At 40.2% G+C, this 13478-nt stretch overlaps 1 protein-coding gene across 2 annotated transcripts in view; it reads right to left on the minus strand.

Moving 5' to 3' along the window:
• The window catches only part of PCDH15 (protocadherin related 15), a 2278876-nt gene that overhangs the window by 767492 nt on the left and 1497906 nt on the right, over positions 1-13478 (minus strand). For both annotated transcript variants that reach the window (XM_063961739.1, XM_063961738.1), the window contains exon 18: positions 9959-10052. In XM_063961739.1, coding sequence (XP_063817809.1) covers positions 9959-10052 — 94 coding nt within the window. The remainder of the gene's footprint in view (positions 1-9958; positions 10053-13478) is intronic.

The following is a 13478-nucleotide window of genomic DNA, read 5'->3' on the forward strand; positions in this document are numbered from 1 at the left end:
AATTCACCAGAGAGAAATTATTATTGCAGGTGATTTCAATGAGGTGATTGCTGGCTCTGTAGACAGGTCATCACCTTCAGTTTCTTCTATATCCCGCATATTATACCCCTCGTCTGCTGCTATACTGACTCTTCTTAAACAACATCTTCTTTTCAACTCCTTCTGGGTTATTTCTGCTTCAACAAGGGACTATACATTCTTCTTTTCGGTTCATAAAACCTATTCTAGAATAGACATAATCCTCCTCAGTAGTGAATTATCTTTTAAACTCCATGCAGCCTGTATACTCTGATGATATGGTCAGATCATTGCCCAATCACTGCTGATCTTTTGTCTCTTGCATCCCATCCTTCTGCATAAATCCAGCCTACCTCGATCAGACTGGGACACACCTGACGGAACATTACCAATTTTATAGTATTCCCAATATTTCCCCCATGACCGTGTGGAAAGCTCATTACACTGTTATACGGGGACATCTCATCAGTATGGAAACATAGCAAGGCCCAGTATGAGAAGCAAAATGGAAATAAGAGCGGCTAAAGTAGAAACCGAAAAACTAGTAGCAAAAGAAAGCAAAGCGAATCCCAAAAAATTATTTAAATACATTAATAGCAAGAGATTAAAGAAGGAGAGTATAGGCCCTTTAAAAGACAAGTTGGGAGTCTTAAGCAAAAATGATAATGACATAGCGGACACACTAAATGAGTTTTTTTCAACAGTATTTACTAGAGAGGACCCAATTCAGGGACTAACACATAATCTCAATAATGAGAATATCCCACTGATAGGTACTTATTTAAGCGAGGAAGTAGTCTGTGACCGATTAAAACATTTAAAGATTAATAAGTCACCAGGTCCCGATGGTATTGACCCAAGGCTTCTAATGGAGCTTCACTCTGAACTTGCAAAACCACTATTTTTGATCTTTAAGGATTCAGTAATATCAGGTATGGTTCCCAAAGACTGGCGTATAGCGGAAGTAGTGCCTATATTCAAAAAGGGAAGTAAAGCTGAACCAGGTAATTATAGACCAGTTAGTCTTACATCTATAGTGGGGAAAGAATTGGAAGGTATTCTAAGAGATAGTATTCAGAAGTTCCTTGAAGTCAATAAGGTCATTAAAAGGAATCAACATGGGTTTATGAAGGACAGATCCTGTCAAACCAACTTACTTGGCTTTTATGAAACAGTAAGCAAAAACCTAGATCAGGGTAAAGAGGTGGATGTAATCTTTTTAGATTTTGCCAAAGCATTCGACACTGTACCACACATGAGACTTATCTACAAGCTACAAGAAACAGGGCTAGGAAGCACAATATGCACTTGGGTCAAAAACTGGTTAGATAATAGGGAGCAGCACGTTGTGGTTAATGGATCTTTTTCAAATTGGACTGAAGTGCTAAGTGGTGTGCCGCAAGGCTCAGTATTAGGACCGTTATTGTTCAATATTTTCATTAACAACCTAACAGAAGGTCTAGAGAGCATGGTGTCAATTTTTGCAGATGATACCAAATTGTGTAAAGTTATAAATGCGGAGGGGGATGCTGAGTCGCTTCAGAACGACTTAGTTAAATTAGAAGCTTGGGCAGTGAAATGGAGAATGCGCTTCAATACAGACAAGTGTAAGGTAGTGCACTGTGGTAACAAGAACAAAAATAACACCTACCTACTAAATGGGGTACAATTAGGGGATTCTGTACTGGAAAAGGACTTAGGTGTCCTCACAGATAGCAAACTAAGCAGCAGTACCCAAAGTAGGACTGCAGCAAAGAAGGCTAATAAGATATTAGCATACATAAAACGGGGAATTGATGCTAGGGACGAGAGTATTATACTCCCGTTATATAAATCACTTGTGAGGCCACAACTTGAATACTGTGTACAATTCTGGGCACCATACTACAAAAAGAACATCCGGGAGACAGAAAAGGTTCAGAGGCGGGCAACCAAACTAATTAAGGGTATGTAGACGCTGGAATACGAGGAAAGGCTTGCAAGACTAGGCATGTTTACACTGGAAAAGAGGAGATTAAGAGGGGACATGATCAACATTTACAAATATTTAAGGGGACAATATACAGTATTGCGCAGGACCTGTTTTTGGTTAGGTCAACACAGAGAACTTGGTTGAAGGAGAGGAGATTCCACACAATACGGCGTAAAGGCTTTTTTACGGTAAGGACAATACGTGTTTGGAATTCCCTGCCTGAGGGAGTTGTAATGGCCGACTCAGTCAACACCTTTAAGAATGGGTTAGATAAATTCCTAATGGATAAGGATATCCAGGGTTACGGGGCATAGTCACGCACTGTGGTTATTCTAAAAAAGAGGGGTAAAACGTAACAGCAGTCATCAACTTCAGTCAAAATTTTATACAAAATAATCGTGCATAGGAGACCACAAATAGGTTTAACTCGATGGACAATTTTCTTTTTTCAACCCTAGATACTATGTTACTATGTTATCTCTTTAACAACTAAATTCCCGGTCCTTGAGCGGAAACATAAACTTTGCCCTACTCAGGAAACTCTGGATCAAGTCAATGAAGTTAAGTCCAAAGTGTCTTTGTCTCAGAATGTACTACTAGTGCTCTGCAATGCATGAAAAACACATTGGGGGAAATTCCAAGTTGATCGCAGCAGGATTTTTGATAGCAATTGGGCAAAACCATGTGCACTGCAGGGGAGGCAGATATAACATGTGCAGAGAGAGTTAGATTTGGGTGGGGTGTGTTCAATCTGCAATCTAATTTGCAGTGTAAAAATAAAGCAGCCAGTATTTACCCTGCACAAAAACAAAATAACCCACCCAAATCTAACTCTCTCTGCACATGTTATATCTGCCTCCCCTGCAGTGCACATGGTTTTGCCCAATTGCTATCAAAAATCCTGCTGCGATCAACTTGGAATTACCCCCATTATTTGAAAAGGCTGATGAAGCAGATAGACTTCTGGCATCTAGGTTGAGAGCACAGAATAATATTTTGTCCATTACAACTCATTCAATATTACTATTCAAATTTGTATTATTTACATAGTGCTACTTTGGGTCCTGGTCCCCCAGTTAACACGATTACTGAGTTTCTCCCACATGCACAGCTTCCTAGACTTTCTGAACAAGCATCAGCCCAATTAAATCTAGATATCACTGATGAGGAAATCGCTAGGATCCTTAAGGCCCAGAAGTCCTCCAAGGTCCCCTGCCCCGACGGCTTTTTAGTCAGCCTTTACAAAAAAAAATTGCTACTATCCTTATTCCCCACCTCCGCACCATGTTCAATGTTGTATTACATGGCGCCTCATTTTCTAAAACCATGTTAGAAGTGAAAATAGTAGTGCTATATAAGAAGGGGACAGATCCCAGTGACTGTGCTAGCTATAGGGTTAGGGTTAACAATAGGTAAGCTATATGCTAAAACCCTAGCCACCTGAATAAATAGTGTTCTCCCTGACCTGATACATTATGACCAGGTGGGGTTTATTCCAGGCCGCAAGACCAGGGAAAACACTAGGAGAACGACTGTCCTTATCCAGATTCTTAACTGCCGGCAAACCCTTGATTATGCTGAAAAAGCGTTTGATCGCATATCATGTTCTTTTTACTAAAGGCCTGTGACCTATCTGCGGAATTCCCTATGGGTATCTCTGCTCTAAATTACTCTCCTATGGCTAGATTTCTCACAAATGGACTTCTCTCTGAACCTATTCCATTGTCTAATGGTACGAGACAGGGGTGCCCAATGTTTCCCCTGGTCTTTGCTTTAGTAATTGAACCCTTAGCTGCTATGATTCAGCATTTCAATGTGAAATCTGTTTGTGTATGACCTACCCATCTGTAACACCTGGGCTTCTCTCGACGATATTGAGAAGAAATTCCCTTCCCTATGGCTGCCCTTATTTAATTTTTCCAGGTCTGTCCCATTCTCATGTCCCTTCCTCAATCAGACAAATTGCGTGCCCCCACCCCTTTTGAGCAACTCTGCCTCAGGACCCTGAAGTCTTCTATCTACCAGTTGTTGATCAAGGCTATCTCTGCCCCTCAGGGCCATCATGAACAGGAGTGGGAAAGAGACCTGGTACCAAGACTGGGACTGCCCCCCCCCCCCCCCAGTTTACTCTTGAGACATTTCACAGAAATAGATACTCTACTGAATAAATTTTTTTCTCATATTATATTATAGCTGTGGCTAAATCTCAACAGCTAGGAACTGGAAATATCCTGTTCCTCCTGTCACTTCTGCTCTTACCAATTATGTTTGGTTTATTGCATGCATGAAGACAATTACTTTCTATCTTCATGACTGCCCCCATAAATTTGACCTTATCTGGGGCCCCTGACTTCTTAATCAGAGTTACTGCTCATCTCCTCCCTCGGGCTTGATGCTTCTTGTGTGACTACTGGATCCTTTTTGGCTGTCTGTCATGCCACCTTCGAACCCTTATCACTGAATTTATTTCAATTATTTATCAAGTATCTACCAAGGCATGTCTTACCTTTTCTTTATTACTATTTTTGTCAAGTGTGTTATCTGTTTTTTTTCCCACCCACCCCCCTTTTTATTTTCTTCATGGTTTTCTACATCTATAATTTGTATTGAGATAGAAAAATTTAAAATTTCTGGAAATGCTTTTACTATACTTTTTTTATCTTTATTGATATTGATTTACATGATTATCCTTGAATAAATAAATAGTAAAATAAATAAAATAATTACTATTCTAGCTCTTAGTGGGGGGGAACAATAACAATAGAGATAAGTGGCAGGTGGTTATAGTATTTGTGTCACCTTCTATAACTTTTTAATACTGTTTTCCACTGGCAATGGCCAACAACCATAGATACCCCTGCCAACAACCTTTAATATACTGTAATCAGTGGTTTTCCATAGAAATGGTTTCACGTCATTGATATTAATCACAGATTGATAGTTAACACACTGTTGGTCAACTCTATTTTCCACTCACTGCTCCTGCATGACAGTGGTAAGACTGCTGCTTATCACCTATAACTAAATTTTCAGTTTTCATTTTTCCTCTTTATAAAAACTGATATAGAATCTGAACTGACCAAACATTTTATTTAAAAAGTCACTGCCTTTAAGAGAGCAGACAATTTGCATACATCTAAGGTTATTCCCACCCTCCCCTATCAGCAGAGAGCTATAAAGACACAGAGTGATTTCCTCAAGCAGTTTAGATTCTTTTTCTGTTTTTACAGAGGAAAATTACAAATGTTAAATTTCATTTTATGTTTCTCACTGTTAATGATTTATTGTTACCTTTTTTTATGAACTTTACATGTATAGCGCCATATTTTCCTCTATTGGCATTTATCTCCATTTTTTATTTTTTACATAATTCTTCTCCCTATGCCTTGAATAATATACTTACTATACATAGTAGTGTTCAGCCTGTTAGAACTGCAGACAGCTTTGAATAGGGAAAATGTAATTATGGGCAAGTTGTCTGTTTGTTATTATTTTGCTCCTAACTACAAAATGAAAGAGAATATGCTACACACACACACACACACACACACACACACACACACACACACACACACACACACACACACACACACACACACACACACACTTTTGAAAGCTGGCAGTGCTTTCACTCTAGTGGTACATTGTGTTGTTAAAGTGTTCCCTTTATTTTTTTGAGCAGTGTGTATATATATATATATATATATATATATATATATATACACTGCTCAAAAAAATAAAGGGAACACTTAAACAACACAATGTAACTCCAAGTCAATCACACTTCTGTGAAATCAAACTGTCCACTTAGGAAGCAACACTGATTGACAATCAATTTCACATGCTGTTGTGCAAATGGAATAGACAACAGGTGAAAATTATAGGCAATTAGCAAGACACCCCCAATAAAGGAGTTGTTCTGCAGGTGGTGACCACAGACCACTTCTCAGTTCCTATGCTTTCTGGCTGATGTTTTGGTCACTTTTGAAAGCTGGCGGTGCTTTCACTCTAGTGGTAGCATGAGATGGAGTCTACAACGCACACAAGTGGCTGAGGTAGTGCAGCTCATCCAGGATGGCACATCAATGCGAGCTGTGACAAGAAGGTTTGATGTGTCTGTCAGCGTAGTGTCCAGAGCATGGAGGGGCTACCAGGAGACAGGCCAGTACATCAGGAGATGTGGAGGAGGCCGTAGGAGGGCAACAACCCAGCAGCAGGACCGCTACCTCCGCCTTTGTGCAAGGAGGAACAGGAGGAGCACTGCCAGAGCCCTGCAAAATGACCTCCAGCAAGCCACAAATGTGCATGTGTTTACTCAAACGATCAGAAATAGACTCCATGAGGGTGGTATGAGGGCTCGACGTCCACAGGTGGGGGTTGTGCTTACAGCCCAACACCGTGCAGGACGTTTGGCATTTGCCAGAGAACACCAAGATTGGCAAATTCGCCACTGGCGCCCTGTGCTCTTCACAGATGAAAGCAGGTTCTCACTGAGCACATGTGACAGACGTGACAGAGTCTGGAGATGCCAAGGAGAACGTTCTGCTGCCTGCAACATCCTTCAGCATGACCGGTTTGGCAGTGGGTCAGTAATGGTGTGGGGTGGCATTTCTTTGTGGGGCCGCACTGCCCTCCGTGTACTTTCCAGAGGTAGCATGACTACCATTAGGTACTTAGATGAGATCCTCAGACCCCTTGTGAGACCATATGCTGGTGCGGTTGGCCCTGGGTTCCTCCTAATGCAAGACAATGCTAGACCTCATGTGGCTGGAGTGTGTCAGCAGTTCCTGCAAGACGAAGGCATTGATGCTATGGACTAGCCCGCCCGTTCCCCAGACCTGAATCCAATTGAGCACATCTGGGACATCATGTCTCGCTCCATCCACCAATGCCACATTGCACCACAGACTGTCCAGGAGTTGGCGGATGCTTTAGTCTAGGTCTGGGAGGCGATCCCTCAGGAGACCATCCACCACCTCATCAGGAGCATGCCCAGGCGTTGTAGGGAGGTCATACAGGCACATGGAGGCCACACACACTACTTAGCCTCATTTTGACTTGTTTTAAGGACATTACATCAAAGTTGGATCAGCCTGTAGTGTGTTTTTCCACTTTAATTTTGAGTGTGACTCATTGGTTATTAAATTTGATTTCCATTGATAATTTTTATGTGATTTTGTTGTCAGCACATTCAACTATGTAAAGAACAAAGTATTTAATAAGAATATTTCATTCATTCAGATCTAGGATGTGTTATTTTAGTGTTCCCTTTTTTTTGAGCAGTGTGTATATATATATATATATATATATATATATATATATAAAATATGTATATACACACATGCACACACATACCCACACACATGTATATTATATATGGGACTTGTTAAGAACCTTCAAAGGGTTCAGCTGCTGAGCCTTCCCATTATCCAAGATAAGGTCTTATCACCTACCATTTGCGTACCTGCTTCTAATATATACACATACATACTCGGCTTGTAGAAAGGCGGCACTCAGACATAATGCACGGTCAAAAAATGGTAGCCTTTAATAAACATTTCTGGTCTGCAAAGCCCCTTAGGATACCACAAATCCTGAGGAAAGGATATTGCAGCCCTGAAACGTCGATTAAAGGCTACCACTTTTTCACCTTGTAATAAGTCTCAGAGAGCCACCTTCTGCAAACTGAGTGAATAGTTGGAGAAGCACCCTGTGTTAAAGAGCACAGGAGCAAGGTACACAGGTTGTTATTGGCCAGCCGAGTGCCAAACAGAATATTACCAATTGTATTTGAATACAGGTTGTATTTATAGTTACTGTAGGTTGTACCCATCTAGGTTTTATTAAGTGCATAGCTGTTTTGCCACTTCAGTAAATTATACTTTATGTTCCATGAAGTCCTATAGTTCTCTTTCATTTTAGTTTAGCTAGTCATTATTATATCTATACAAATTTAGTGATTGTCTGCTTTGAAATCTGCTTGCTAAACAGATGCCTCCAAATCATGTTATACGATCATTTATAGACTATATTACCTCCAAGTTGTTGCTGTTCTTCTCCGGTCTTTGTTTTTTGTGCCTTTATCCAATTCATTGCCAGAACTGGATAATTAACAATGCCATTGTGCATATTAAATAGTTTGTTTAAATTTACTGTAATAAAATGGCAGCTGGCACTGTATGTTAATATCAACTCCATCATAAAAACATGTCTCCAGTAATGATGTGCAGTTGTTAAACATAAAGGCCAAGCCTGCAAAGCACATCAATGCTAGCAAATTCCAGGTCACAGGAACACGCTACATAAAACTTGTCACGGTTCAGTTCGTGCAGAATTAAAAGCTCACTGTTCCCTGTGTTCTAATACAGCAATGAAAACAAGGGCATGGGGTGACCTAAACAAACATCTCTTTTCTTTTTTGAAGTGTAAATTACACTTGTAGAATATGAATGTGCTGAATGTGACAGTTTTTATTGTTTAAACTCTAACAAAAAGAGGTGACAATGTGGATGCCATAATAGAGTGCGGCATTTATCATTTCCAGAATACTTAGTAAACCTCAGGCGCACAATGGGCTTTTACAAGACTTAGCAAGGTGAATATTGGGATGTGAAGTCACAGACAGAGGAAGGGGATTTCCATAACTTGCAGTATTAAAGAGCAGCGCTGGTAGGGAGCTACTCCTCAGGTACAAAAGCATCGCCACCGTGCAACGCTTTTGTACCTGTGTGGCGGGGGGAGGGCCTGACATGCGGGGGTGGACTAGCCCTGTGCTGGGTGTCCCCCCGCATTTCTGAGTAACTGATCATAGCCGTGCAATCAGGTCTACGGCTACGATCAGGTCTGAATTAGGCCCACACACCTGCGGCTAAATGTAATAGTCTCCAAGTTCAGGTTGGTTTTCCCTTGTAAATGATTCCTGCTTTAAAAAAAAATGGCAGATTCGCACTAAATTCCAACACCTCTGGAACATGGAGGCTGTTACTTTTAGCCAATGGTGTCCTGCAAAAATATTATAGCAGCAATGCATTTAGTAAAATCTGCAGCAGTTATTATATGGGTGCAGGATTTTCTTAAAGGCATCCTGCAGCGCTGATCTACTACTCCTTGACACCAATAACTAAATTAATTTTGCAGCACTTTTCAAAAGCAGCTGCATCTTCAGCGAGTTTGGCTGTTCAGTTTAAAGGAGCAACTACATTCAATTCAAAATCAAGCATGATTTGTTTGTATTGAGTATAGCTGCCCTTTTAAATTCAGGATCCAAAACCACAGCTGATTTGATAAGAGCTGCATATCACATCTAGTCTTTAGACCAAATTCCACATACAGAGTAATCTGAGCATGGTACAGGCTGTATATATAACTGTTTCCCAAGAGAGATATGGAGGGGAAAGGGTACATTTTAGTAAGAGTCAATGAAATATTTTAATTTTAACAAATAAAAGACAAGATGTGAAAAGTTAATAAAAAAAAAGTCTTCTTGATATCAGTTTTATAAATCCTGTTAGCAATAAAACTTACTTCAGAGTTGGGCACTTAGATCTGGGGGGAGCTCTAAAGAGGAAAAGTAACATTTGGGATGCAACGATCACGTCATTGACAATATAGTGCTACCCCTTCTCTCTTACCTTACAGGATGCGTAGTCCTCATCACTTTGGGTACATTGTCTGCAGCTGCTCCTCCCCTCATCTCTCACAGACTGTACTGCTGGAACTGACAGTGCAGGAGCCATGTAGCCCCACACCCCTGCTTTAACCCCAACTCATATTTATTTTTACTTTCTCCAGTTTGCAGTGCAGTTCCACACTGCCTTCCTCACTCCCCCAGTAATCTGGCTCTATTTTCTTACTAAATCAGATTTACTAACACTGTCTTGCTGGTCAATTGTAAAATATAAATGCATTTTTTTACATATTGATTTCATAAATAAATACAAAGAAATAAAGTAAGAGCTAATAACTTACTCCATCCGGTCGACCATCCGAAGCTGTCACTATCAATATGTAACGGTCTGTACTTTCCCTGTCCAAAGGTTTTGCCAAAATTAAATGTCCAGAACTAGAAAAAAAAAGAAACAATATATAAATATAGTTACACTATTATTGTATAATTGACAGAAAATGTCCAAATTGCTGGTTGGTAATTTTACTAAATTCTAATAATTGACACTCTAAGGCTCGTCTCTCCTAGGATAAATTATGTGGGCACACCGAATGCCCTTGTGCACTGTAGTTGTCCTTTTGGTCCAAACAGTTCTTTGCTTAATTACTGTATGCTAGTCTTCTATGGTTATAGTGCACGTGGCCAAACTATAATAACTATCCCAATAAAGTATAGTCAGTTTAAGAGTCTGAACTAGATTATGTTAGCTTGGTTTATTTTTCACATGATCCAATGAATCAAACCTTCAAATTTAAAGGCAATGTACCCCATCCTGAAGAATGCAATTTCTGGAACTACAGTATATATTTGAGAGGGCATGCTTGGCACATTACATGGATCATATGTATACTAAATCATTGAAGGCTGTGCTGTCAAAGATAACTCATGCAGGCACCATGTTGTAAACAAGGTACTAGTAAAATATTAACTATCCTGCTGAATATTCATCTAATATGAATTTATTGTATTATAAACTATATATACAGCATTACCAATACAACAAATCTGGCACTCTAGATAGTTGAAAAGGCAAGCTGTCTATGGAGGGATGGACCCCCCAATGTAGCAGCAACAGGAAAGCAGCACTTTTCATGTATGTCCTGCAATTTTCCCCATAATGTTGAATAAAGAACCCTGCTTTTTTGTCACTTATGTCACTAAAAGTCTTAGGGGTATATGCAATTGCGGTCGAATTCCCGAAATTGTCGAATTTCGGGATTTTTTCGCCCAAAAAAAAATTTCGTCAATGCAATTCAGTGCTTTCCGTCAAAAAAACGGACTTTCAAAATTCGACTTTTTGAAATTTGACTTTTGTCAAATTCGACTTTTCTGCAATGATACAAGTGCTGCAATTCGACCAAAGTGTATTCAATTCAAGTTTGGAAATTCGACAACAGTGCTTTTAGACAGTAAATTCGTCATTTTCAATCCGCTACACTTTGGAGGGTGAAACCAATAAAAAAAATTTAAAACATGTTTTTTTTTTTTGTTTTTTTTTTTGGGAATAGGAACCAGGACCAGCTCGAAGAGCCTGAGGCTGGTTATGCTTTGGAGGGGGGACCCCACGCCATTTTTTTCCGGGTTTTTCCCATTTTTCCCCCGTTTTTTTAATTTGCGGCAAAATCCGGCAAATCGGCCGTTTTTCGCCCGCGGGAATGTCGAATCCGTTTTTCATTGAATATGGTGAATTCCGGCAGCCACCTGCCGGAATTCACCTGTCGAATTGTGTCGAATTAAAAAACGGCGATAATTTGCTGCGATTCGCCGTGAATTGCATATACCCCTAAGTGTTACTTTCCTGTTGCTGCAGTTGTGTGTGTGTGTGTGTGTGTGTGTGTGTGTGTGTCTATAAATAAATAAATATAGCCACAGAATTATTATTTTTTTATAAATTAGCAGGTTCCACATAAAGAGCCACAGTATGCTGCAGAATAATATCTGCCCAATAAAATATCAAAAGATTGTTAATAACTTTTTAGCTCTCCATTCTTGTCAGTCTCTGTTACCCATCAACCTATTTGTATAAAGCACTGATAGAACAGTGATGTGGTACTATACTATAAAGGGAATATTCATTTTTTGGCTCTGTCCTGATTTTTGTCATCTGATATGGGTGGGGACTACATGCCTGATGGCATGGTCTTGTCATCATGTCATGGCTTGAGTGGATTGAGTCTATACTGGATTGCCTTTCACTTACAGTTTCCAGTGATCTCATACCACAAGATCAATAATGATAGACAATTTCCCATAACTAGGCTGTACCACACCACTATGGGCTTTGCATTGAGAAAAGGTGTTTATGAGATGGTCTTAACACTTCAATACAGTATCTAATGCATGGTAAGTTCTTCAATGAAACCTTGGTGAAAGGCTCTACTGGCAGTACAGTAGGTGTTTTCAAGATAGGACACCTCATGAATTTGCTTTATAATGCAAATCATTACACTCGTCATCTGAGGATCCACTCTATCAGTCACTCCATTGGTGACCTATATTCTACCGTATTCAATATAAAATACTTTAACTCACACACAAGGCAATTAACCAAACGACACCAACATACATCTCTTCGCTTATCTCAAAATATCTCCCAACAAGACCTCTTCACTCTTCACAAGATCTGCATCTCTTATCCACGCTAATTTTTCGCTCCCATTCACGATTCCAGAATTTTCTTCAGGCTGCTCTGTGAAATGCCCTCCCATGCACACTAAGACTCTCTTCTTGTCTCCAAAGTCCCTTACAGTGATGCTGTGTTGTGCTGCATCAGACCAGTGGTAGTGTCCTGGGCACCAGTCATTTCAGTGACCAGGCAGTCACAGTGGTATACGCTGCTGCTATATGTCCACTGTTGCCGTATAATAATAACAACAACAACAACAACAACAACAAGGCCCTTACAGTGTTGCTGAGTTGTGCTGCATCAGACCAGTGGTAGTGTCCTGGCCACCAGTCATTCCAGTGACCAAGCAGTCACAGTGGTATATGCTGCTGCTATATGTCCACTGCTGCCGTATAATAATAACAACAACAACAACAACAACAAGTCCCTTACAATGTTGCTGTGTTGTGCTGCATCAGACCAGCGGTAGTGTCCTGGCCATCAGTCATTCCAATGACCAGGCAGTCACAGTGGTATACACTGCTGCTATATGTCCACTGCTGCCTTATAATAATAATAATAACAACAACAACAACAACAAGTCCCTTACAGTGTTTTTGTGTTGTGCTGCATCAGATCAGTGGTAGTGTCCTGGCCATCAGTCATTCCAGTGCCACATATTGTCTTATATAACTCCCAAAAAATAATGGAGAACAAAAATTTGCAGGATAAAAAAGGGAAAGATCAAGAACCATTTCCTCCTAGCGCTGAAGCTGCTACCACTAGCCATGACATAGACAATGAAAGGAGGAAGTTAACAATGAGTATTCTGATGGTGATGTGGTTTGTTTAAGTCAGGCATCGGGGAAAACACCTGTTGTCCATAGGATGAAGAAACCCATTGTGATGCCTGGGCAAACTATCAAAAAAGCTACTTCTTCGGTGTGGAATTATTTCTCCACAAATCCGGACAACAGGTGTCAAGCCATCTGTTGCTTCTGTCAATCTGTAATAAGTAGGGGTAAGGATGTTAACCACCTAGGAACATCCTCCCTTATATGTCACCTGCTGTTATGCACACCAGTGCCAGCAGGAATGTACTGGTGTCTGAACGGAGAGGGATGCAAAACAAATGAACTCACAGACAGACTGGGGAATATGACATTACATACACAGAAGGTGATAGGGTAACAAAATAAACACAAAGTGAACAGAGA

The sequence above is a fragment of the Pseudophryne corroboree genome, chromosome 3, assembly GCF_028390025.1.
Source record: "Pseudophryne corroboree isolate aPseCor3 chromosome 3, aPseCor3.hap2, whole genome shotgun sequence".
Taxonomy (NCBI): Eukaryota; Metazoa; Chordata; class Amphibia; order Anura; family Myobatrachidae; genus Pseudophryne; species Pseudophryne corroboree.